General features: G+C 45.8%; 1 protein-coding gene across 3 annotated transcripts in view; it reads left to right on the forward strand.

Moving 5' to 3' along the window:
- CACNG5 (calcium voltage-gated channel auxiliary subunit gamma 5) overlaps window positions 1-26551 on the forward strand; it is a 36676-nt gene extending 10125 nt beyond the window's left edge. The window contains exons 2-7 of one of the 3 annotated variants that reach the window (XM_079131626.1): window positions 14823-15052; window positions 19290-19528; window positions 20756-20842; window positions 22464-22604; window positions 25331-25476; window positions 25793-26551. In XM_079131626.1, coding sequence (XP_078987752.1) covers window positions 15042-15052; window positions 19290-19528; window positions 20756-20842; window positions 22464-22604; window positions 25331-25476; window positions 25793-26050 — 882 coding nt within the window. In that variant the 5' untranslated portion in view covers window positions 14823-15041 and the 3' untranslated portion in view covers window positions 26051-26551. Of the gene's footprint in view, window positions 1-8956; window positions 9041-14822; window positions 15053-19289; window positions 19529-20755; window positions 20843-22463; window positions 22605-25330; window positions 25477-25792 lie in introns of those variants that run through there. The other 2 variants (XM_079131628.1, XM_079131627.1) reach the window with 2 other exon arrangements.
- The last annotated feature ends 218 nt before the right edge of the window (window positions 26552-26769 follow it).

The following is a 26769-nucleotide window of genomic DNA, read 5'->3' on the forward strand; positions in this document are numbered from 1 at the left end:
AAAAAAAATATATATATATATATATATGTATATATATACACACATGCACATGCACACATACACATACATACATGCACACAACATATATACACATACATACATGCACACACTGCCCTTTGTATCTGGAGCAGGGTTGGGACAGGGAATGTTTCCAGGACCCTCAAGGATACCAAAATCCCAGGATGCCCAAGTCCCTCGTATAAAACGTAGTCTCTGCGGACAATCTAAACACAGCCTCCTGTATTCTTTAAAATCATCTCCAGATCACTAAGATTTCTAAGATAATTTTCATTAATTTTAAATGTAAACACACAATGTAAAAGCCATGTAAAGGTTGTTAAGAGTACATTTTTTAGGGAATAATAACAAGAAAAAAAGTCCGTACGTGGTCAGTCCAAATTCAATATTTTTTTCCCAATATTTTTGCTCTGTGGTCATTTGATTCTATGGGTGTGGAAACCATGAATATGGAGGGGCAACTATAGTTCTGTGTATGTAGGTCATCTTTTTTAATTTTTAACTTTAATGAAAATTAACTTAGAAATGTGTTGACTTTTAAATTTAAATATATGTACACCAATATGTTTTCACACACACCCAATTGGAGAATGAATTTGTGCTCATGGTAGCACATTGAGAAATGCCCAGGAGTAGGAAGAGAAGCCCTCCCTCCTCTCCTCATCCCTATGTTCCGGGGGGACGTGTGGGAGCTGCCTGGCACCAGCCCAAGGGAAGAGAAGGAGATCAAACCTGTGTACTGAATGTGAGATTTCCGGTTTGGGGACCAGAGTCAACTCAGTTAACACACCCCCACCCACCCAACCACCAGCTCCTAAAAGGTCTTAAAATACATAGTTGACTTATAAGAAAGAAGGGATCTCCAGGGAACTTAAACTCAGAGCCCCAAGCATGTGAACTGGCACCAAGGAGGACCAGCAGATATTAGATCCAGACACGGGTCACAGTAGATCAAGTCTGGAATTTTAATGCCAACCCAGGGACAGGATTATGTGTTGTGGGGACTTAGCAAGGCCAGAAGTTGGCCCCCGACCCCTCCATGTGTGGGAGGCTAGCAGCTTGCCAACTTAACAACCCAGGAAGTTCTCAGGACATTTACTCTGTCCAGATGCCCCAGAAGAAAGAGACAATGTCTCCTTCCAAAAATCAAAGAGCAATGACTGAATTACCCACAGAGTCTAAGTTTATAGCAGGGGACAGGGGCAGAAATCTTAAAGTAAGAATTTAATGTAAAAATAGATGTTGAATTCATGGAATATAGAGCTCACCACACTGAATTCATTCAAAACTTCCTTACCAGTGACTTTTCTAGGACCCAGAGGACAGAGAATTTCCACAGAGCAGGGGATGCTGAGGATGAACTCACAATAAAAGTTAGGAACTACTTGAAGGTCAGGTTTACCCCATTAGCACAAATAACTAATAGGGAAATTAGCACCTCAAGAAGTTGATTGTGGAACAGTATGAAAAGTCTAGGAAATAAGTCCACTGTGTTTAAAATAATTAGATAAAATAAAGGCTAGAGATTATATTGAAATGACAGAGATAATTTCTCATCATCAACAATGGAATAAAAAGAAACAACAAAATCCAGATCTGCTTCTTTTAAAAGCTGAACAAAATAGCCAAAAATGGTGGCCATATTATGTAAAAGAGAAATAAAACACAACAGAGTACTAAAAATGAAAAAAAGGACAAAACTATATGCAGTAAGAATTTTTAACACATAAGAGAATATCATGAATTAATGTTAACATAGGAGACTTTCTAGAAAGTAACTCAAGAAGAAATAGAAAAACAATATGTAGCCATTAAAGAAATTGAAACAAAATTAAAATAAATTCACAAAAGGAAAGAACCCCACATGGTTTTACTGGCAAGTTTTACCAAACCTTTAATGAGCCCATAATTGCTACCTTATACAAACTTCTTTAGGAAGCTAATATACATTTTTTTAAGTGTCATTCAGTTGGGTGCAATGGCACATGCCTGTAATTCCAGCTACTCAGGAGGCTGAGGCAGAAGGATGGCAAGTTCAAGGGAAGCCTCAGCAACTTAGTGAAACCCTATCTCAAAATAAAAAAATAATAAATAATTTTAAAACTCTGGGGATGCAGCCCAGTGGTAGAGCACTACTGTATTCTAGTCTCAATACTGATAAGTAAGTAAGTATAATGCAAATATAATAAAATTTACCAATATTAAGCATGAAATTTAATGAATGTATAACTATGATACAGTTATATAGAATGTTATTCTCACCACTTCAAAAAGTTCTCATGTCCCTTTGCAAGCCAAGCCAATTCCCTGCCCATTACTGATCTACTTTTATCCCTAGCAAAAATCACTGACCTTTTTCTCTTCTCAAAAAGTTTTGCCTTTTCTATGATTTCAAATAAAGATAATTATGCAGTATGTGGTCTCGACTATCTCAGTGAGTATAATACTTCTGAGATTCGCCCATGCCGTGTTAAGTGTCAATCATTTATTCTCTTCATTGCTGAGTAGTATTCTATACACCACAGTTTATCTATCCATTCAGCAGTTGGGACTTTGGGGTTATTTCTAGTTTGGGCTGTTTGTAATCACAAGTTTTCATTCCTCTGAGTCCCATATAGCTGTGAAATTGCTGGGGTATGTGGCAAGTGCTTGTTTAATTTTATAAGAAGCTTTGAAACCACTTTCCAAAGTAGTTGTAGCATTTTCCATTCTTACCGGCAATGTACGAGTTTGTTTCTCCATATCTTCACCAACACTTACTATTGCCAATCTTTTTTCTTTTAGCCATTCCAGTGTGTGCATAATGGTATCCCATTGTGGTTCCTCTCAAACTTTGGTGATGATACCAAACAAAACAATAGGAAAATTATAGCTCAACCTTACTTATTAATATAAATACAAATGTCACAGAAAAATTAATGAATTCACTTAATGTAAATTAAGTAAACATAAACTGCATATGCGTATATGACAAGATATATCCCAGAAATGCAAGAGTGATTTAACATTAGAAAGTCTATTAATATTATTTATCTCATTAATGTATTAAAAGAGGGGGAATAAATGTTATTTCAATAAATGCAGAAAATGATGAAGATCAATATGATTTTAAAACAAAAACATAAAACCTCTTAGCAAACTAGCAACAGTAGAGAACTTTCTTACCTGATAAGCCATGTTTTCAACAAATATCACACTCAGTGGTAAAATGTTCGAATCATTCTTTTCCAGATCAGACAAGTATAGCATTATCATCCCTTGTATGTCCCCAATTTTTTTAATGGTGTGCCAAGGTAACAAAAACAAAAATGAGGTATAAGAATATGAATGAAAAATTACAAGACTGTTAATGTACAATGACTTATGATCATCTATATAGAAAATCCAAGAAACTCTTTCAGCAAAGTTGCTAGATATAGGTCAACATTCAAAAGTTAGTGGTAGCACAATACAAGTAATTTGAGAACTTCTCAAAAGATTCCATAAAGAAAGTGAAAAGAAACGCTGTGGGTTGTGCAAAAGTTGTTTCAACACATAAATGGACAAAAGATTAGTATCTGGACTAGTTCAAGAACGCCTATATATTAATAATGAAAAAGATGAACTCAGTAGAGGGGAAATGCAGAGATGTGAACGGATGTTTTCACCAACAAGGGACTACCCCAAAAGATAATCTATATCACTAGTAATGATGGAAACGAATGGGAACTCTTACATGCTGCAGATGGGGCACCTCCTTTGGACGATGACTTCACATTAGCTAGCAAAATAAAGCACACCTCCTTGACCACTGTAACCCCACTACAAATTACATTATTGTCACTACTTTGTCCTTACTAAATGGAGCTGTAAAGGCTTCAGGATCTTTCCAGAGTTCACGTGAGCTACGATGGTTCAGATCCCTTTCTACTCTCACAACAGACAATGATTTTCGGAGTGGCTTCGGAGCAGGAATGGGGCCCTAAATCTGCCCCCAATTGACGCCCCCATCCCGTTGTTCTGACCCCGCTATTCCTCCAGGCTGCACTGCCACAACCAGCCAGCAGGGGGCGAGTGGGCTGCCTGCTCTGTTCCCTGGTTGTGCATTGTCCCTCAGCAACAGAGAAGGCTGGGGTTTTTTTTGTTTTGTTTTGATTTTATTTATTCTAATTAGTTGTACATGACAGTAGAATGCATTCACACATTTTGATAGATCATACATAAATGGAGTGCGATCTCATTTTTCTGGTTATACATATTGCAGGATCACATCAGTCAGGCAGTCATACATGCACATGAGGTAATGATGTCTGTTTTTTAAAAGGAGAAAGGTCATGCCATTGGGAGAAAAAGTGAATATTTATTAACCAAAATTAGGGAAAATAAACAGTAGAGAGAATGAATTTATTTCTAATCCTATCAATACAACCACTATAATACTTTCGTACTCATCACACATTTTAAAAGATTTTTTAAATTCTCAAACAGGCTACTAATACACTGTGTTGCACTTTGTTGTTTACCTTGCCAGCATTTTCCACCATTGACTGCCTGTTGGCCCCTTGAGTGGACAGCCAGGGTTCATTTAACTCTTCCCTTACAGAAAGGACTTTTGGTGGTTTTGAGCATTTTTGTTGTTATAAACAGTGAATAAATATGTTTGTGTATTTCATACTTATATTTATATTTATTTCCTTGGCAGCAATTCCCAGAAGCAGAATTGTTGGAACCAAGAGAAATGAAAATGCTTAAAGTTCAACCAAATTGCTTTCCAAAAGAGTTGCACTATTTTATGTTCCTGCCAGCGGAGAATGAAAGTTACTGTTTCAGAGGCGATTTTTTTCTAATTAAATCTTTTATTTTGACATGATTGTGGCTTTGCCTATGGTTTTCACAAATATACAGAAATTCCAGATACCCTTTACCCAGTTGCCCCCAATGGTGCCATCTTGCAAAATTATCATGGTATGATACCCAGGGTGTCACCACTGATGAAGATACAGGAACTTCCCTCACCAGAAGGACCTATTGGTGCCCTTTTCTGACCACACTTGGCCACTTTCCATCTCCCCTCCTCATCCCTGATCCTAGTAACATTATCCTCTTCTCCGTTTCTTTTTTTTCATTTCAAGAATGTTATATAAATGGAATCATTTATCATCACGACCAAATGAAACAAACTTACAAACAGAACCATAGAAAACACATTTTTAATCCATTCATTTCTAAACCAGCATTGTCCAATAAAAAAAAAAATAGAATGTGAGTCATACAATTTAAAATTTTCTATGACCATGCTATAATGACACAGGTAAAATGAATCTTAATAATACATTGTATCTAGCCCAAGATGCCATTGCCACTTGTAATCAATGTTTTAAAAGTCACTAATGTTTCGTGTCCTTTTGTCACACAGTCATAGAAGTTTGTCGTGTATTTCTATTTACTACCCATCTCAGTTTGGGCACACCATGTTTCAGATGCTCAGGTCACCTGCAGCTAGCGGCTGTCATTGGACAGCTAAGTTCTGGTCCAAACGGAAAGTAGATCATGAGTGTGGGGTCTGTCTATCTCCAGGCTTGTGAGGGTCCACGCATTAGCGGCTGGTTCTTAACTTGGTGCGTTAGAATCACCAGGGAATTTTCCAAAATACTGAGGGCTCCTGCCCATCCCCAGAGGGTCAGGTGTAATGAGTCTTGGGATCAATCCAGCACTGGAAGCTCTTTAAAGCTCCCCAGGTGACATCCACCAGCAGCAGGACTGAGGACTACTGATAGAAGGACTTGGGGTCACATCCTGTCCCATTCTGCCAGGCCAGGGGCCCCTGGGAGGGGTCCAGGGCCCTCCACTCTCATTCTCCCCTCAGTTCTGGACCTGACTTCTTGGAAAGCAGGCACTTGCCTGTCTGGCAGTTTCTAGGGGTTTCTGGGATTCTCAGCCCTGCCAGTCCTGAGCCTCCTGTCTCATCCCAGCCTCTGCCTTGTTCCATGGAGCCGGTTACCACGGCTGAAAGGAAGCACATGGGGCTGCTCGCCCACTGCTCCTGCCCACGGAGGCCGTCTTCTCAGGCCCAGTGCTTTCCACGCTGGACTCGGCCGCTTTAGTCCAGGAGCAAAGGTTGCCATTTGCTGAGAGCCCGTGGCCTACATCGCGTCACGTCCTTCTCACAGCAACTCTGAAAAGAAACTCATTCCTGGATTATGGATGAGGCTGCGGCTGAGCGAGTTTGCCCCAGGCCCCAGCTCCTCAAATGGCGGAGGCAGCCCAAGGAGCCAGACGAGCCGCCCAGACCTCCTGGCTGCACTTCCTGCCTGCTCCCTCGGAGGGTCCTGAGGGGATGACCAACGGAGCAGCAGGCGAGTGGCAGGGCCGCACCAGCCGCATGAAGTTCACGCTTGTCCTGCCTTGTACTTCTCCTTCCAGACCAGTGCTCTTGGATGCCCAGAGGCTCTGCGGCCTGTGAGGTGGTGTTGCTGACTGAGAAAGAGGGGCAGCAGCTGCCTCTTGCCTTCCCCTCCCTTGTCACTGGCCACCCCCCAAGAGCCGAGGGAGGAGTGAGACCCTCCATCTTCTGTCATCCAGTCAAGAGACATTAAGATCTCTTTAAAACTGTGTGGACACCTGGATTTCATCTCAAGAGTCGTGAGGCATCACATCTGCCAGAGCGCGGGCTCTTGGGCCAAGGGCAAGACCCTTGAGGGCCACGGGGCCACCTTCCAGGGCCAGAAGAGCCACTGGATTTGCTCTGCCTTCTACGTGGCCTTGGGCTTGCTCACACATAGGGACATGCTCAGAACCAGGTGCTTGGAGACCTCAGGTGCGCTCAGACATCTTTTCATCTTAAATCAACAGGGTGGAGGGAAGGCGGAAGACCTCGGGCTGAGCACTAACTCCCCTAGAAAAACACGGCTTCCCCTCTTAAGTTTTTTCCCTGCCTTTTGTATCAGGTTTAGCGTTCAGGTCCTGAAAAGCCTCCCAGCATACAGGGGGCTGGGAGTCGGAGCTCAAGGGCGTTGTTCTTGGACCCCTGGGAAATCTGTCTAGTGTCTCTGTTTGACTGTGAGGACCCAGTGGGACAGGGCTGGGGCACAAGGAAGAAGGGCAGGGATCCAGGATGGCAGAGAGAAGGGGAGGCTTCCCTGTGTGTCCTACATACCATTAGAATCCTGATTTACAGTAGAATGTGCTGGAGACAGGAAGACGATGCTGGGAGGAGGTATTTATAGAAGCACACCCCCGAGCTTTGTGACGGGCAGGGCCACAATTGATTGTCTCAAAAAAAAGTCCCCGCTCTGCAGTGCACACAGCCTTTGTTTGGAGGCCGTGTCTTCTGCAGGGCACCTGACTGGGCTCTGGAGCTGGGGAACCTGGGTTTCCCTCCCCAGGTTCCTCCATCCCTCTTTCTTCCCTTCTCCCCAGAAGAAATAATCAGCAGAAAAAGAGATGTCTCTCCTAAAACACAGACATGGACTTTCATCCGTGAGGGGGGCTGGGCACCATCAAGAATAACTCAGTGTCCAGCGAAGCGTGCTTGGTTCCTCCTGATCGTCCTCCTCCACCTGCTGCCTCCTTGCGTTAGTCAGCTTTTCATTCCTATGACCAAAATACCTGACAAGAACAACTTAGAAGGGGGGAAGTTTATCTGGAGTTTCCTGTTTTGGAGATTTAGTCCATGGTGGGCCAGCTCCACTGCTGTGGGCCCAAGGTGAAGTAGAACATCATGGCAGAAGGGTGTCAGACGGGAGCACTGCCCACCTCATGTCTGCCATGAAGCAGGCAGAGCAAGAGGAAGGGGCCACAGTGACAATGGGCCCTTTTAGGGCATGCCACAAGTGACCCTCTTTCTTCAGCCACACCCAGCCTGCCTATAGTTACCACCTAGTTCAGTACAGTCATCTCACCTCTGAACCTCTGCATCAACCCAGGAACTTTTGGGTTCCTGGGTTACTCCTCTATCTCCTCCTCTTCTCTCCTTCCTCTCCCTGTTCTTTTCTCCCTCTCCTGGACCTCCTGTAAAATCATTATCTTAAAGGAAAATATCTGGTTTTCCCATCCATCTAGATCATGCAAAAGCCAAGGAAAGGGGACCTGAAATCTTCATCTCTCTTATCTTAAGCAAAAGGCTGATAATGTTGCAAAAAAAAAAAAAAAAATAGAAAAGTAGGTCAATGTTTCCATTTGTCAGTCCAGAATCTCTGCTTTTCAGAAGGGAGCATCCCCCAAGGTGGCCGAGTACTCTGGCAGAAGTGACCGGCAGCCCCATGAGAGCCAGGCCAAGAGAGGAACAAGAGGCATCTGAGCGTAAACAGATTGCAGGGCCAGATTTCTCGGTTCAGATCCCAGCTCCCCTACTCTATAGTTGAGAGATCCTGGATTTCCTACTGTGTGCCTGCACCCTCATCTATATAGTGGGGATAAGGTGGTAAAGATGAACTGTGCCACACCCAGACACGTCATTGTCAAGACGTCAAAGACAAAAGCAACAAGAGGAAAATGACTCATCCCATACAAGGGAACCCCTGACAAGATTCAGAGCTGACATCTCATCCAACACCCTGGAGCCCAGAAGGCAGTGAGGCCCCTGTTTAAAGGACTGAGTGAGAGAAAAAGAAAAACCCCATCCACCAAGAATCTTATAGCCAGCAAAACTACCCTTTAAAAAGTGAAGTCAACACAAACTGAGAGAACTGTTGCTGAAACATCCCCCCGACAGGAAATGCTGAAAGAAGTTCCTCAGGTTGAAAGCAACTGACACCAGACGTTAGCTTGCTCGAGTTTTCGTAAACAAAGAGCACCAGTGATCATGCAGGTGGTTACAAAAACCAGCCATTGCATGTCTCCTCTCCTGACAGGTACAGAAAGGCACCATGGAAGACAATGTGTGTATAATTGTATTGCTGCGCTTCCCTAGAATTGTCATGCACTTGACCAAAAACAGCACAAAAGAGGCAGGAGGGAGAATAAAGCTGCGCTGGAGGAAGGAAATGGCTTAACTCAAATCCACAGGAAGAACTGAAAAGAGCCACAAAGAATAAATTAAAAGGTCGGTATAACACATTCAAAAGAAAGACAGACTCCACGCACTCAGGCCGGAGTCTCTGTTACAAGCTTGTTAGGTGTGTTCGTCTGACTCTGAAAACTGAAGGAAGGAGTTGCTATTTTAACGGTGCTATGAACGGTTGTGAGGATGAGGTGAATTAACACGTGTAAATTGCTTAGAACAGCGTTTGGCACGTGTCCTGGTCCAATTAACGTCAGCCTGCAGGAGGCCGAGAAGGTGGTGTGTGCGGGCAAGGGAACTGCCCACCCACCCGGAGGGTTGGTGAGGACGGCCCCTGCCTGGCCCGCTGTCTCTGCAGGATGCAGGCTGATCTGATGGACGGCCAGTGTCACCGGAATGAGATCAAGTCGCAACATTTTTCCTGTCTACAGATATTGGGAAACGGGGTACAAAGTTGTTTTCCATTCCTCTCTGGCTCTTGTCACAGTCGGTGGCCATGGGGGACGTGAGTGTTGAGAGCTCCCCCCGGCACTGCGGGAGGTGTGAGCAGGAGGCGGTGGTAGGAGCAGCTTCTCAGGGCGGCTCGGAAGACTTGCTGCCCGCACGATGCAGTTTGCAATCCTGTTGCCACTCTGTTTAAAGGAAGAAGGAAGCGAGAAAATACCATAAAATAAAAATCCTTTTCTGTCATGGTAGAGATCAGTAGGGTGGCCCGCTTCATTGTGGGACCAGTGTTGGGTGGACTGGAGGGTCTCTTCTGCTTCCAGGGTGAATGTGACTTAGCAGGACAGAGGGAAGGGTTGTACCTGAGGCGCTGGCTGAAGGTGGGGCTGGGATGCTGGGCAGGAAGGGCAGAGAGCGCCTAGGTACAGACATGTTGGTTCAAGAGCTCACCTCTATGAAGAGGAGGCAGGATCTTTTACATTGATGGGTTAAATGAAAGCCGGGGCTGGTTTTCATCTCTTTATGAAGGCATCAAGGGAGAAGGACACAGCCTGAGCTTGAGTGTCATATATATTTACATATAATACATGTATATATGTATAAAATCATCTCTATTTTACTTAAATACAGAGAGAGAGAAAGAGGGAGAAAAATCAGGAAATTGCATATAGTATGATACTCTTGGGTTAAAAAAATGCAATCATATGCTATTGTAATATATGGCATATATAATATATATCATATATTTTCTATATTACATATGTGTGTTTTAAATATGTACAGATATGTATATATATATATTATATGATTTTATTTTTTTTTACCCAAGAGTATCATACTATATACAATTTCCTGATTGTTGCCTTTATCACTCAATAAATCCTGGAGAGCTTTCCATATTGAATATGCAGAATTCTTCATATGTAGTCATTATGGAGTGTTCTGTTATATGCAGGAATGCTGATTTCTTTGACTAGCCCCCTCCCCCACTGGTCATTTAAGCTGCTTGCTGTTTCTTGTCATTGCATTAGTGCAGCAGAAGCCACCTTCCACATGGGTACTTTGTCAATCAACCCAGAGTGCATTCCTAGCCATGGAATCACTAAATTATGGAATGGTTGCATTTTTAATTTGGGTGGATGTCATCATACGGAGCTGTGCGCTCTTCACCACCATGTGCACGTGAGCGGGCCTTACTTCATGGCCCAGCCGCCCTGGACTCAGACTCTCCCCGCTCACTCCTTCCCCATCCACTGTCAGTATTACAATGAATTTAACCATTCTGTTGTGGATTTTCTTCATTATGTGTTTGTTTTCTTTTCATTAATTTCTTCTGCTTTTTTTTTTATTTCCTTCCTCCTATGTGTGAGTGAAGAGAGTATTTGAATTCCTTTTCCATTTTCTTAAGATGAATAGTTAAATATTTTACTTAACTACATATATACATATAATATACTCTCGGGCTACCTTTGTCTTCTGGGTTAACTTTGTTTTACCCAACAAGTTGTGGTCAATTATGTTTTCCTTATCATTCAGTTCAATAGATAAAATCTTAAGTCAGAGGAAAAGGGCACACTGGCTTCAAAGTAATTCTACGTGTGTTTTCAACCCACAGGACAGTATTATTATTATTATTATTATTATTATTATTATTATTATTATTATTTTTACACTCACTACTTGTTTACACTGTCCCACGTAACTGCCCTTTTCATTGCCCCTTCTTTTGTCCTGCCTTATCATTCTTTGGAACTAATTCATTCTGTGTCACAAAAACATTTAGTGTTTCTTTTGATGCAAGTCTACTGACACTAGATTTCCTCATTTCTGTTTGTCTGAAAATATTCCTATTTTGCCTCCAATGTTGAGGGACATTTTAACTGGGTATGAAAATCTGAGTTGATGATTATTTCTTAAGCATGTTAACAGTGTTGTCATATTATGTTCTGACTATCGTCGTTCTCATGTTTCTTTTTGTCTGAGTCCTGCTTCTTGATATGTCTGGTATTTTTTGATTGGGCACTGGATATTTATATCAAAAATTAGAAATGCTCTTTGTGTTATTATCTTCCTCAAAATGGGATTTAGGTTTGATTTTGACAGTCTGTTACCTAGAAGAAGACTCCCTACACTCGATCGTGAATTAAGCTGATCTGAAGATGCGTTTCCATCTTTGTGAAAGCCAGATTACTTCTTTATATAAAGTAGTACCTCTTTCTAGAGAGGACGAGCATTCCCAGGTCCCCCATTTGAAAATTTTGTCTCTTTACCAGAACTCTCCTCCTTGGCAAGCCCTGAACTCTCAGTGAGATTCCACAGCACCACATTCTATTCTAATATCTGCATAGACTTTTGCTCAGCTTCTCAGACCCACACTCTAGATGAACCAGCACATATTTTAGTTCAAGTGGAAAAATAGTACAAAATGTCAAGTTTATCTCAATGCATTTCCTGTATCTCCAGCTCTTGACTTCTAAAATCCTGGTTTTCCTGATTGCTATCCAATGTCTTCAAACACATTTTTTATACTTTATCCAACTGTTCCAGTTATTCTCAGCAGGATAATTAATCTAATGCAAGGTAGTTCATCATAACTCAAATTGTGCTGTTTTAACAAGTTAGTTAATCACAGCTGGAAATGGTTTTTTAAAAATGTCTATTGATGTATTGATTTTTTTCATCAGCATCAAACTGTTTTAATTGTTGAAGCTGCATCATAAACATTAATATCTGGTAGCTCCTACTTATTTATATTCACCTTTAAAATAATTTTCTGGCTATTTGTCAATGTTTCTTCTCCTAGACTAACCCCAGAATCATGCGAGACAACCCATTGCATTGAATTTATAGATTAATTTAGGGGAGAGATGATGTTTTTATGACATTGTCTATCTAAAGATGTGACATATTATTTATCAATCTTGTTTTATGTTTGTCAGTCTTGTTTTATGTTTGTCAATAGTTTAAAGGTTTATTAGATTATCTTACTAAATCATGTAGCATCAGCACATAATTTAATAAGTTAATCTAATAGTGTACCATTTTGTTGCTCTATAGGCAGGATTTTTTTTATCATGCATTACATTTTCTAACTGGCTACTGTTGGTGTGTATCTGTTGGTTTTTTGATACATTATTTTTGTGTTTAGTCATTTATCTCAGTACTTGGATGATTTTTAGTGGTGATTTTTTTTTCCAGCTGATCTTGACCTGAGTGTCCATATGTTTACATCTTGCGCAGGTGACGTGATGCACCTTGGAAAGTTTCAAATCACTGGTTATGTTAGTCAGCTTTGTATCACTATAACAAACACCTGAGGTCATCAAACTATAAAGAGGAAAGGTTTTCTGGGCTCACAGTTCTGGAAGTTTCAGTCCATGGTTGGTTTGCCCTGTTGCTTTGGGCCTGTGGCAAGGCAGCACTTCATAGTAGGAGCTTGCAGAAGGACAAAACTGCTCACCTCGTGGCTGGTAAGCAAAAGAGGAGGAAGAAAAAGAGACTGGCATCCCATAATTCCCTTCACAGGCATACCCATAGCCTAAAGACCTCCCACTAGGCCCCACCTCTTAAAGGTTCCACCGCCTCCCAATAGCACCACCTTGAGGACCAAGCCTGTAACACATGGGGAACATTTGAGATTGAAACCATAGGACTGGCATAAGACATTTTCCTTTACATTGGAGGCCCTGGCATTTCCAGGAACATTGTCTCTAGCATGGAAATCTTAATCTAGCAAATCCGTCTGATGCAGCAAACAGCAGAACAGAGTTCAGGTGCCAGTCTCTCAGTGGAGATAGGGGAGGAACTCTTCTGACTTGGAGGATTGTGAAATTCTGTGTCCCTGAAAATGGCACCTTTACTGTGCCAGGGGGGAGCAGGGACAGATTGCCTTTGAAACCTTTCAGACCAGGTCCAATGATACTTCTAAGAGTGCTGAAATGGCTCATGTCCTGCAGGATTTTGCTCCCCCCCCAAAAAAAAAAAAAAAAACTTGCAGATGCTCATAGTTATTTAGCAATGAGTATGTTTATTCATTGTTGTTTACACTAGGAAAAATTTTGGAAACAACCTAGCTATTCCACAGTAGGCTAATGGGTACATAGGTTTTGTTATAGGCAAATCAGAAAGCATGTATTCTAAAGCTACTAAAAATAGTAAAAAATAATGATTTTGAATAAGTAAAACAAAATCAGTCTACACGTGGTATGTGCAGTGCGGTTTCATTTTTAATGCATAGCAAAAAGTTTAATTTGCATAGAAAAATTCTACAAAAAAATACTAATAACAGAATCACTATTATCACTACTTGATCAGTGCTTCCCCACTCGACCAGGTTGTTCATGTCCATACTTTTGGAGAAGCGCTGTAGATGCTTTTCTAGGCATCTTGTTGGACGTTCAACAGTCTCGGCCATCTCTCTTCAGCTGGACTTTTATTGGCAAGAGCAGTGGCCCTTGCTGGTTGTCCATGGTGCTACTTGGTCCCCATGGAAACCAGTTCATCAGCAATCTCCTGCCAAGCCAAGGAGGAGCTTTGGTAGACCCTGACCTCCGCTCCAGGAGGTCTGGGGACACATTGTGACAGGACTGTGCCAGAGCTCTGTATCCTCAGCTCTATACCTGATCTGGCAAACAGGCTGCTCTGTCCTGCCTGTAGTCTCGGGGCAGAGTGCTTGGAGTGCAGGAAGCTGACTCCTTGGTCCTGCTTTGTCAAAGGACAGGGAATCCTTGCCCAGCAAGGCTCAGACTCCAAGAGCATCAGCAATGTGGCAGAGGGAGCTCGGGCACCACTCATCAGTTCCCCAGCCAGCAACTTCACGACCACGTGGTGGAAGGCAGTGTCTTTGAGAGGGGCCGCGTTTGGAGAGTGAGACAGTAATGACCCTGAGGTCCCCAAGCTTCATGTGGCATGGTCCTTCTGATGCTGTGCCCCTGCTGTGCTCAACACATAGTAAGCACTCCACACACGTTTGCTAGCACTGTATTTGTGATGTGTCTACAGAGATGTCACGCTGTCCAGCAGGAAGGCATTCCACATCCTTATACAATATGAGAAAACCTAAAATATCTCCAACTGGTTGATATGGAGGTGAGAGAGGAGATAGGAGGTTTGAAATTTGCCAAGGGTGGAAATGAAAAGACTGTCATGATAAGAGGGAGGTTGTTGGGTGGAAGTAAAAAGTCCAGGCCATTTTGCTCCTTTGCAGGGACAAATTCACCTTCTCCAATCTGTCCTGGTATTTATTACTCTTCTGGTATCAAGTTGTGTTACTCTCTTACTATAGCATTATACTGAGGGATCAAGAGGTAGCCCAGGCTTGTTCAATTACACTTTCACAAATCCTCACAAGAATTCTTATGAGGTTATCCCTGTTTTACAGAGGAAGAGACTGAGGTTCAGAGTGGGGCCATGACTTGCCCAGGATGCACACAAGAGAGCCAGCACCTCAACTTGCATTTGTCTGATCCCTTATGCCCTTCACACCTAACATGGCTGTAAAGTCCAGGGAATAGACCATGAGCTGCAGGCCCTCCATCACTAAGTTACATCCAGAGCAAAGCCACACCTTGGATTTAGAGTCTATCTAGGTCATGAGAAGATGTTAATTAAGTGAGTAAAGAAGCTATTTTGGTAACTTCTGCTGTGTGTCAAATTACCTTGAAACATAATGGCATAAAACTACAACTGTTTTGTTTTGCCCATGACCTGAGGGTCAGGAATTTGGGGAGTGCTCAGCTGGGCAGCTCTTACTTGTGGTTTTTCATGTCAGATGTTGTCTGGGGCTGCATTCATCCAGGCCTGATGTTCATCCAGGAATGCTCAAGCCCATGACCAGCAGCTGATGTGGGCTGTGGGCTGGAAGCTCAGCTGGACCGTCCACCAGGGCATCTGCACCTAGCCTCCTGGGCAGTTTCTCAACTAGGAACATTTTGCCCCCAAAGGGACATTTTTGTCTGTCACTCTTGGCATTGGGTGAGTTGAGGGTGAGGATGCTGCTAAACCTCCTGCAACACACGACAGCCCCCTGCGATAAAGAATCATCCTGCCCCAAATGTCAATAGGGCTGAAGCCGAGAAGCACTGTCCTGAAGTGTGGGGACTTCGGGGGCTTCTTACCTGCAGGCTGGCTTCCCCTCAGTGAGCGCCCAGGAGTCAGGTGGAAGCCACATCTCTTTTTATGACCCAGCCTCTGAAAGCCCATGGCCTTGCTACTGTGTACCTTAAACATCAGTGAAATCACAAACCTTCCTCACTAAAGGCAAGGACACCTGGACCCCACTTCTTAACGGAGAAGTGTCAAAAATTGGTGGTCACTTTCTAACCACCCTTGAAGATAACAAGGACAGCCTAGTGGGAAGCAGCAGGGTCACAGGCCAACTGGGGACTGTCTTCTGCTCACCAGCTCCTCCTACTGGGCACTGGCCAGCCAACACTGAGTCACTGGACCAGCTCACAGGAGCAGCTGCTGTCACTGGCTGCAAAGCCTTGTCAAGAATCCCCAAACCCTTCATCAGAGCAGTATGGAGGGTCTTTCTGGGGCCAGTAGGAGACTGGGGTCAGGGCGTGTGAGTATGTCCTTCTCTTTTCCTTCCCCTTTTCTGCAATTAAACCCCATCCCTCCTCCCCAGAAGCCCCATAGCTGGGTTTCCATGGGTACCCCTAACCTCACCTGCCCTGGAGTCCCTAAGCACTCTTTGAAGCCCTTTTACCACTGGCTTGGGAGGAGAAATGTGCCATTAGTGATTTAATCTCCACAAGACATTTCTCCCTAATTGCCAGCCGTGGATGATAATTAGCAACTGTTAATTCCTGATAATTAACAAGCTAATATTTAGAGGTAATGGCACCGGTAATCATCTTACAAAGCTCAAAGCTGCCAAGCTTCCAGACCCCTGTTTTCAAAGGGTGATGCTGCATTTTGGTGTCCCCAACCCAGGAGTTAGCCAGAGCCTTGTTTTTTGTTTTGCAAGGGAGTTGGAGAATTGATGTCTCTAATCTTTAATTTAGTTTTCTTCTCTAGCTAGAGAAATAATGCATGTTCTTTTAGAATCTTTGTTGAGCACAGAAAAATATAAAGAGCATAAAATATACATAACCTTATTACCTGAAGCATCCACTGTCAATATGTTGGTTTTATTTCTTCCCAGTCTGTAAATTTTTCACGCAGTTGAGCGGATATAAAACATATGGTTTCACAGTCAACTTTGTTCATTGAACATGAGAGGGTCAACATGTTTTCTTGGGGTGGCAAATTATAAAAATGTCTCCCTCTCCCCCTAAAGAAAAAACAATCATAGTAGAAGAGGGATGAGATTCACAGGATGGAGAAGCAACGAGTTCCCCTGATTCTGTAAGAACTAGGAATCCATCCCCAACCAGAGTGTCTCCAAAGGGCCTCGACACAGCCTTGGGTGGAAGAATGTGTAGATACTCATACACAATTACATAGGGAGAAAAATACTGCATAACCATGAACTAAGAGATTAATAATGGTGGTGTTTCCAGAGAGGGAACATACAGGTAATTTTCATTTACTGTGTTGTAATTCTCCATGCACTACAGAGAAAGAAGTATTGGATCAGCGTTCAAAATATTTACATTTTGCACTCTCGTCCCTCCAAGTAGCAGGCTGGGTGATCTCAGGGACTCCTACCCTGGAACTTGAGTGTCTCATGTGTGGGCTGAGGGAAGTATGAGTCCTGCTTCCCTGCATGGTGGTTTTCTGAATCAGAAATGCTGAGTCATAGTGCTCTGCCATGACACTGATCCCAGGGGATATGCCGGATGACATCCAACTGGGACTCCCAAAGTATCACGCAATAGCCCTTACGTAACTGTGGGCCATGCAGCAAAGAAATTTTTCCAAGTATTGTGTGTTATCCATTTCCAGATTCCTTAAGCAACCTACTTTGGGTATTTGTCCTTCACCCCAGACTCCCTGAAGCCATTTATTTGTTCAGTAAAAGATGGTGCAGTCTGGGCATAGAATGTGGAAATAGACCTGGGTTTAAATCCATGATCTGCTGTGCACCTACAGTGTCCCACAGACAACTTAACTAGCATCTCTAAGCCCCAGTTTCCCCATCCATGAAATGGGACTGATACTCCCTGCTTCCCAGATTGCTGTGAGGTCCTGATGAGACATTGTACTTTGCACGGTGCCTGGTAGTTAACTGGCACTCGATAGATGATATTATTTATTTACAAATAAATACGATGAGACAATAGAAACATAGAATAGAACTTTAGAATGAATAAGAAAGTTACTTCCACCCCCTGTGGAGGTCTATGAATTGATTACACACTCTGGGAAGGGATAAGACTTTGGGGGTTTTCCTAAGCACATTCCAGGCTTTGGGGTCTGCTGCTGCAGAGTTTAGCAGGCAAGGTCACTTTCAACCTCTTCTTTTATGTCTTGCTTTTATACATTCAGATCCAATCTCCCCACGACTTCCATCCTTCCAAATCTCCAAGACCCAAATCTTTCTCAGCTCTCTGCCAAGCTTAACGTTAAAATTGGCTGCTCAGCTTCCGCCAAGCAGCAGCGGTCATATTTCAAGAGCTCTGATCTGTCTGCTCTGCAAGAAGCAGGGGCTTAGTCCATTGTTGCTTAATAATAATACCCTACACCAGGACCGTGCTTCCGATTTTTCAAAACAGGGACTTCTGCCATTGCAGTCAACACCCCAGCAATTCTGTGGCGTGGACAGAGCAGGTCTTTTTATTCCTCATGGAAGGCAGCATGGTTCCTAGAGTGGGTCTCACAGAACACAATGGAGATGCCGTTCTGTGGTCAAGGAAGTTTGGAAAATTCTAGAATAGGCAGAGCCAAACAGGTTTTCCAACCTTTTACATAGAATGCAATGTGATTCTTTAAGAACTATGATGCAGGGCTTTGCAAGTTTTTAAAACAAACAAACAAACAAAAAAAAAAAACAGTTTCATATTAGAAGTACCTAAGAACATGTTCAAAACACCACTGCTCAGACCCCAGTGAAGACTAGTGGACGGGGATTTTTAGACATCCCTCGGTGATTCCAGATTGCAGCCAGAGTGCAGGAGCCTGAGCTGGGCCGTGGGCTCCAGGGGTGCTGGCATCCACCTGCCTGGCTCCTCGCTGTTTCCCCGCCCTGAGCGCAACTCTGAGCACAGCCCTTGGCCTCTGCAGGCAGTGGTAGGTAGGCTCAGGGCTCACCTTGCACAGACTCTCCAGCTTCTTGCTGGATGGTTCAGAGCTGGCTCCCAGCACTATGATACCCTCTGCAGGCAAGAGTCAGACCACTTCTGACTGGGGTGGACTTAAGAGGCCCATTGAAGTTGGCCTCTGGTGTGGCTTCCTTACATGTGTTGACCCAGTCCTACAACAGATTAGGGTCACATGAGAAAGATCCTTTCCCCCAGATACTTCTCTGCCCCTTGTCTCTTTCTGGGACTGCTGCCACTCTCTGGAACCTGCTGCTGCCAGAGGGCCTCTGAGCCTCAGAATCCTTCTCAACCCAGGAGCCCACCCAGCAGAGCTCTCTCCTCCCTTCTTGCTGTCTGCTGGCTCTACCATAGCCCTCGCTGGGCTGCTCTTAATTGATTGCGGTAGACGGCGGCTTTGTTCTTCTAGATGGGACCCTCCAAGGGCAAGGGTGGAGTCCTGTTCATCTTTGCAGCTCCTTGGGCACAATGGGTGGCTGAATGCTGAATGAATGAACGGTGGTTTGCAAGCTGTGAATTCCTGAGGGGCAGAGGAGAAGGGGGTCCCCTGGTCCAGAGACCCAGCATCAGGGAGTTACCTGGGGGTCTTTAGTCATAGTTACTGCTCCTCATCTTGGCCTTCTCACCCTCCCTTCCTGTCCCAGAGCCAGCACCCTGCTGTCCAGCATCCAGCCAGCAGCCGGGAAGATGAGCACCTGCGGCAGGAAAGCCCTGACCCTGCTGAGCAGCGTCTTCGCCGTCTGCGGCCTGGGCCTCCTGGGCATTGCAGTCAGCACCGACTACTGGCTGTACCTGGAGGAAGGCGTGATCCTGCCCCAGAACCAGAGCACCGAGGTCAAGATGTCCCTGCACTCGGGCCTCTGGCGGGTCTGCTTCCTGGCAGGTAAGGGCAGCAGCCCTGCCCCTGGGAAAACCCACCCCAAGTCATTCCTCCCAGGGAAGAGATGCTGAAAGGAGACAGTTGTCACAGAGAAGCCCCACAGACTCTGCAAGGCGCTGGCTGCCGCGACCAGGACCCGGTTCCCAGCACGCGACCAGGTTCTCCATCTGGATATCCCGTTGAGCCCGCCCTCGCGGCTCCCGAAGCTCCGCCCTCCCACGCCCCGCCTCCCAGGCAGACCAAGGATGGCCCGCAGGTCTAAATCGCCCGGGTGCCTCTGGGTTCCTTGAGCTGCGGATCCTGTAACCCTCCAACACTGCGAGGCACGCTTGCGTGGCTTCCACCTTACAAAGGAAGATACCACGAATCAGATCTGGGAGGTTAAGTCAGTCTCCCCTAGCTTGCAGAATGGGAAATACTAAGCAGTTGTCTGTTCCTCTGTCGCTGAAGTGACACACACAAAACACAAAGCAGGTCCTTGGGTTCTGTGGGATGGTGGCCGTTTTGGTCCTACTTACCTACCTACCTGGGCCTCCCTTCAGTTCACTAGGGCTTCCCTGGCACCCTAGACTTGCTATTCCAAGAGCTCTGTTCTTTATGCCCTTATCATGGCCCAGCTCCAGTCTGCACAAGAAAAGCATTCCCATGTCCTGCAAGACTGGCTGCAAGCTGGGACCGCCACAGTGTGGTCACTGGGCTTTTCCAGGTGGGGCCTCTGTGTAGGGCGAGATGGTGGTTGGATGGGATTTAGCAGGCCTGGCTTCCTGGTCGCTTGTTGGGTCTCCCATTCTGACTTCATCTTCCACTGCCCCAGACTGTGTGGCATCAGGCTCTACTGAAGCAGAGTTTGAAGTCACCAGGACTTGTTTTGTGACACCTGCCCTTATGAATCTAAGCCAGCCATGCACCACCGTGTCCCCCCAACCCCCGTCCAGAAGCAATGAGACAGAGGGGTGTTTGCTCAGCGTGCCACTCACAGTACTAACCTCTTAGCATACAGCTCATGGTGCTCAGGACCATCCTCCAGGAAGGATGTGATGTCAGGACATGTCCCCACCCTTGCTGTGGGTAGGTCACCAGCTTGGGACCCTAGGGCTTATATTCAGTCCAGGTGCAAAGATACAGCAAATCAAAGATTTTAGAAGCATTTGGAAATACCATTGGAATGTACTAAGCTCAAATCCATGTTCATGAAGAACCTAGAAATATAAATAATTCTTGTCTCCACAGGGGAGGAACGGGGACGCTGCTTCACCATAGAATATGTGATGCCCATGAACTCCCAGCTGACGTCCGAGTCCACGGTCAATGTTCTAAGTACGTGTCTTGAACTTTCTAACCTGGACCACTGGCTGGACGGAGGGGAGCAAGGCAGAAGAAAGTCAGGGTGACCCACATATTGTCAAGAGCCAAGGGGCTTAGTCTTAGCCTACTGCACTAGCACTTGTTCTGCAGATTAATTTTCCAGGGGTGGAGACAGGTCATTTGCATCTCCATGCCTTATGACCCCAGCAGTTGAGAGTGTGTTCATACCCGAGAAACTGAATTAATCTCTCTGGACTGCAAAGGGACTGACTCATGACCTCGAGCTCACATATTACTTCTGATCCCAGAGGGAGCTTGCAATGGTGCAAAATAATTTTGATAACAGTCAAAGGAGCTTGGTTCCAGGGTCCCTCGCAGATACAAAAATCTGGGAACACTCAGTCTCGTATATAAAATGGCACAGTACTTGCATATAACTTCGACACATTCTTCCTCAGACTGTAAATCATCTCTTTGAATCAGCACTTTGAATCTTCGTGGGCTTCATGAAAGTCCATGGAGGGGCCCTGTACTAATCGCCTAGAGTTAACATGGACTCCGCAGGTTTAAGACCTCAGTCCCCAACATGACTGCCCTTACGTCAGATACCACACACACACACACCCTAGTCCACCTGCACTTGTAGTCATTTGGCTACAAATCTGGGGGTTCCCATGGCTTCCCAGATTCAACATTTTGCTAAAATGATGCACAGAACTCAGGCAAGTGTTATACTGGCCATTACGGTTTTATTATAAAAAATACAAATCAGGACCAGTCCAACAAAGAGACATACAGGACAAAGTCTGGCAGGATCCCAAACACAGATCCTCCCAAACTTCAGCATCCTCTCCTGATGAAATCAGAATACATCACTGTCCTGACACGTGGATGCAGTCACCACCCAGGAAGCTCAACTGAGTTCTGGCGTCCGGAGTTTTTGTTGGGTTTAATTAAGTAGGCACCACTGATTGAATCATTGAACTCAACATCTAGCCCCCTCCCTTCCCATGGCTGAAACCCCCAAACCTCCAATCATGTGGCTGCTCTTTCCAGACCTCATCCTGCGTCACCCGTTAGCATAAACTTAGGTGTACTCAGGGGCCCTTCGTGATCAGCAAAGACACTCCTGTCACTTGGGAAATTCCAAGGATTTAGATGCTCTCTCCCAGGAAACTGGGGGAAAGATCAAAGTCTTTACTATACAATAGAACTGTGCCCCAAGTAATCATAGGTTGAAGAAGACGAGCCAGTGGCTTCCCCTATACTGTTCCCCTATACTGTTCAGGACAGCCCCTTGCCCATTAAAATGGTGGGTGTCCCTGAGAGAAAAAACAAGATGTCGTGACCAGGTCCTTTCATAGCTACCATATAGCCAGCAGGGTAGACACCCGGGAGGGAAGTAGTTTATGCCCAGAGAAGACCCTGAATATGTTGTCACTTGAAGTCAGACCTTCTGGCCCTGCCTCAGAGACAAAAGCCCTCCGAGGGCTGGGAGGTCCCCAGGCCACCCCATGGGTCATGCAGCTTTGAGGACCCTGGTTAGATACTTCCAGAACACTGTACTTGGGATGAGGAGTCTTGGGTAAGACTGCTAGAGGCTGACAGGCTCTTCCTTTGTCCCTTTAATTAGAAATGATCCGCTCAGCCACGCCATTCCCTCTGGTCAGCCTCTTCTTCATGTTCATCGGGTTTATCCTGAGCAACATTGGACACATCCGTCCCCACCGGACAATACTGGCCTTTGTCTCTGGCATCTTCTTTATCCTCTCGGGTAAGTACTGTTTTTTTTTCCTTTTCAGGCACGCTGGGCTTTTGATATTTAACTCCTGAATGGCTCTGCTTCAGGAAGTCCTGGTCATGACCGTGGGTCAGCTCCTGGCGCTGGAAACAGAACAAGTCAGTGAACCAGGCAGAATTGAGTCAGGGCTGGAGGAGGCTTCTGGTGGCCCCAGGCCCATCTGTGACCTTCCAGAAGAGCAAAGAGGCTTTGGAGTGGGGGCAGAGCCAGGCTAGGAACCCGGGGTATTTCCTCTCTAGCTCCCACTGATGATGAGGACCCCTGTTCCTGAAGGGGCTGATGTCATCGTGTTTTGGCCTAAAAAATAAATACTATCTGCCTTTGTATCTATGTTCCTTCACTCCCTAGTCCTCAGCTATCCTCAGGAGACTTTTGCTGAGCTCTTTGCTTACCCACCACATCCCATACCCAGGGCCCACTAGGGCCCCTTCACCATGGACCTACCTTCCTAGCCTGGCACCGGGTTGTACTTCAGTCAGTCACGGTATCTACCAGGCCTTATTCTAGGTGCTGGCATCACAGCCTACAAACAGGACTGCACAGTGGAGATACAGACAAGTAGGTGGGAACCAGACCCCGGCATAGAAAGGGCCATGATCAGAGCCAGCAAGGACTGCGGCGGGGCCAAGAGCAGAAGCCACAGCTCAGGCCAAGGGTTAGTCAGGAAAGATGGCGGGAGAGCCGCAGGTAGATGGAGGATGAGCTGGAAGTGAGTAGGAATTAGGGAAAGAAGTGAGGCTGGGGTGGAAGACCTGGAGGGAATCGAAAAGGCAACATGTGAGGGGAGTGGAATAGGATCATCACTCCTTATGGGGGGCACAGGAGAAATGGCCAGGGCAACAGAGAGAAATGGGGAGGGTCAAGTGACATTTGGGAAGTAAACTCAAGAGGACGAGGGCTAGACATTCAAGGGCAGAGTCACGGGTGCATGCCAGTTTCCTGCTTGGGCTCTGAGTAGGTGGAATATCACATCAGAGATCCAGGGATCACAGGAGAAGGAGAAAAGTCGGGCGAAGTTCATGAATTTCAGGTGGCAAATGCTGAGTTTGAGATGTCCAGGTGACATCTAGAAGGCTGTTAGAGATGGAAATCGATGAGGTTACTCCCAGGGAGTGTGTGGAGAGAGAAGGGAAAGTGGGTACACTCTTCTCTCCTTCAGGGTGACCTGTGCACTTTCATGGAGACCTTTTCTTTTGAAGATAATCACTTGGGCCAAAAAAGTGACTCTCAGGGTGTGTGTTTTAGGTGTTCTGAACTGGTTGATTGGAGAGAGGAAGCTGGGGAGGAGGTGATCAGGTGGAAGATGGGTGGGTGGTTTAAATGATGTATGAATGGACAGGTGGACAGGAAGGAGCTCTTGTGCATTATGACTGCCACATGACTTCCAAGTCACTTTAGGATCCTTTTTCAATATTTTCTTGTCAACATAGCTTGGTAGCCAGGTGGCAGTCAGATTGCCAAATGACAAAGAGCCATTCTCTCTTTCTCTTTCCATCCATCCATCCATCTATCCACATACCCAACCTTCTTTCTTCTGTCAATTCGTCCATCCATTCTTCAATCTACCCACCAACCCATCTGCCACTCTTCCATCTGTTAATCCAGTTTTCTGCCCTTCCATCCATCAATCCAACAAATATTTAGGGAGCATCTGCAATATCACCAGCCTAATCTTCACATGGTGATATTTCCACCTACTCAGAGACACAGATGCACAGTTCAGCTCTCTGCCTTTCCTTCTGTGAACTTCACACCACCAAGGCTATTGGGAATCCTGAGATTTAAATAGTGGGCCACAGGCCCAGAAATCTAGGATTGGGCTGGGCCACATGAAGTTGTTTTGACAACAATAGAGAGTGGCGTTTGTGGACATTAATGATTCAGACACAAGTTAGCTATTTAGAAAGGTTTGAATCGCATCTATTTCACTTTAATATTCATCCTTTGAGATGCCCGAGTTTCATATAATAATGTGAATAGAATCAAAACCGAACAGCTCAGCAGAGTAATTAATTATGTCTTGATTCAATTACAGTTACTAATTGATGGGACTGATGCCTGAGGCAGTCATTTACACAATGGCAGTAGGAGTTGGGCCCCAGTGGCCTCCCAGTTAAATGCTGGCCAGAATCTGGCATACTCTTTAGTCCTTTGCCTAAAGATCTCAGGCCACACCCTGTGCTCGGTGGGCTGCACAGACCCCTGGCCACATCAGTAGTTGCCACGGTGATGTGCACCACCAGCTCCTGGAGAGAGGGCTGGAGGCCTGGCATCCTGCTCAGGGAACATCCTCTTCTGTTTTCTAGAAGCCACTTGCTAGCTCAGGGTATGCACCTCCATGTTGGTTCACATTAGTGTCACCTGGGAAGCTTTTAGGACAGTGACCAAGCATGTCCAGGGCTGGGGCTCAGGCAGGTATGTTTGACAGATATGAGCAGCGGAAGGAGGACCACTGGGTTTGTCCACCCCTCGGGAGGGTGGCTGGACAGGGAGCTTTCTTAGCTGCAGCTATCTGCCGCTACCTAGAAGGTGTTGGTCTAGACAGGATCCTCAGTACCCAAGTTCTTGCTTGCCCTTGAACTCCAAAATGAATGCATTGTGACCAGAAGGCCGGCAGCTCTGTTCCTGATGGGTGCCACATTAGCAAGCTCCTGGGCCTCTGTGTTGAGTGTCCCCTTCGCTCCCTTGTCTTCCTCCAGGCCTTTCTCTTGTGGTGGGCCTGGTGCTCTACATCTCCAGCATCAATGACGAGATGCTCAACAGGACCAAGGATGCAGAGACCTATTTCAACTACAAATATGGATGGTCATTTGCCTTTGCTGCCATCTCCTTCCTTTTAACAGAGGTAACCTGCCCACCGTGTCCTGTGTCAGAATGGGCCTGGTGGGGCTGGGCACTGCCCTGCAGGGCTAGGAGAAGGAAAGCATTCCAGGAGCATCCTGGACCACCCACTTCATGTCTCTTTTTCATGCTTAGCATGTGCCACTCTCTGGCCTTCCCTGGGCTCCTCTATCTGGGATGTCTCCCAGGCCCACTTCTGTCCCCACACCCACTGACCACCCCACAGAGCTCCCCCATGGCAGTCTCCTGTTCAGACTCCAGCAGGGGGATCCCAGCCAGGCCTCAGCAGTGAACTCTCCTCTGCTTTCTCCTTGCTGTAGAGTGCGGGGGTGATGTCCGTGTACCTGTTCATGAAGAGGTACACCGCCGAGGACATGTATAGGCCGCACCCGGGCTTCTACCGTCCACGTCTGAGTAACTGTTCCGATTACTCGGGTCAGTTCCTGCACCCAGATGCCTGGATCCGGGGCCGCAGCCCCTCCGACATCTCCAGCGACGCCTCCCTGCAGATGAACAGCAACTACCCAGCCTTGCTCAAGTGCCCCGACTATGACCAGATGTCATCTTCTCCCTGCTGAACCCCCGCCACCTCCCTGCCTGGACTGAGGACAGCCAGACAGCCCTTCCCCTCCTCCCCTGCGGGCCCTTGAGCCCCAAACCTGTGGTTGGCAAGCCCAGGCCATCCCCTGCTTAGCTGTTGTTATTTGACCACATCCTCTCCCTGCTTCTCCTAGAGTAGCTCTCACGCCCCACGTGGATGTCAGGACCCTGGAGCCAGGGAGCATGCTGATTGGCTGAGAGTGCAGGTAAAGCCTTGCCTCTGGGGTGCCAATCACAGCTGTGGTTCGGCTGCATCCCCTGCCGGGGAGAGAATGGCGTTCTAGTTGTGTATTTATTCACTCACTCCCAACTTCACGCCCCAGCCAAGGCCAGTTCTGAGATGCCAAGTTCCTGACATAACAACCAGACAAGAGTGTTTGCCAACTGGCCTGGCCCTCACGTTCATCATCTGGGCCATTGGGCCAAAAAATGACTCTGATAGGGAGGCCTGGCTGGTTCTGAAAAGTGTAGCAGGCCCTCCCCCCTACATGCTTTCTCCTATACCTCCCTCCATAAAACACATCTGCCTGCAGACCCCCTTTCCTCTTCTCATCCTCCAGAGCCCAGCAGCACTGAACCAGGCACTAAGGCTGGGTCTGAGGCCATGCTGATGAACTCACAAAGAGGTGTGAACGGCTGTCTTAATAGCATGCCCCTTAATAACATATTCAACAGGGGCCTTTAATGCCTTAACCCA

This window comes from Sciurus vulgaris (assembly GCF_902686455.1).
Source record: "Sciurus vulgaris genome assembly, chromosome: 3".
In the NCBI taxonomy this organism is placed as follows: Eukaryota; Metazoa; Chordata; class Mammalia; order Rodentia; family Sciuridae; genus Sciurus; species Sciurus vulgaris.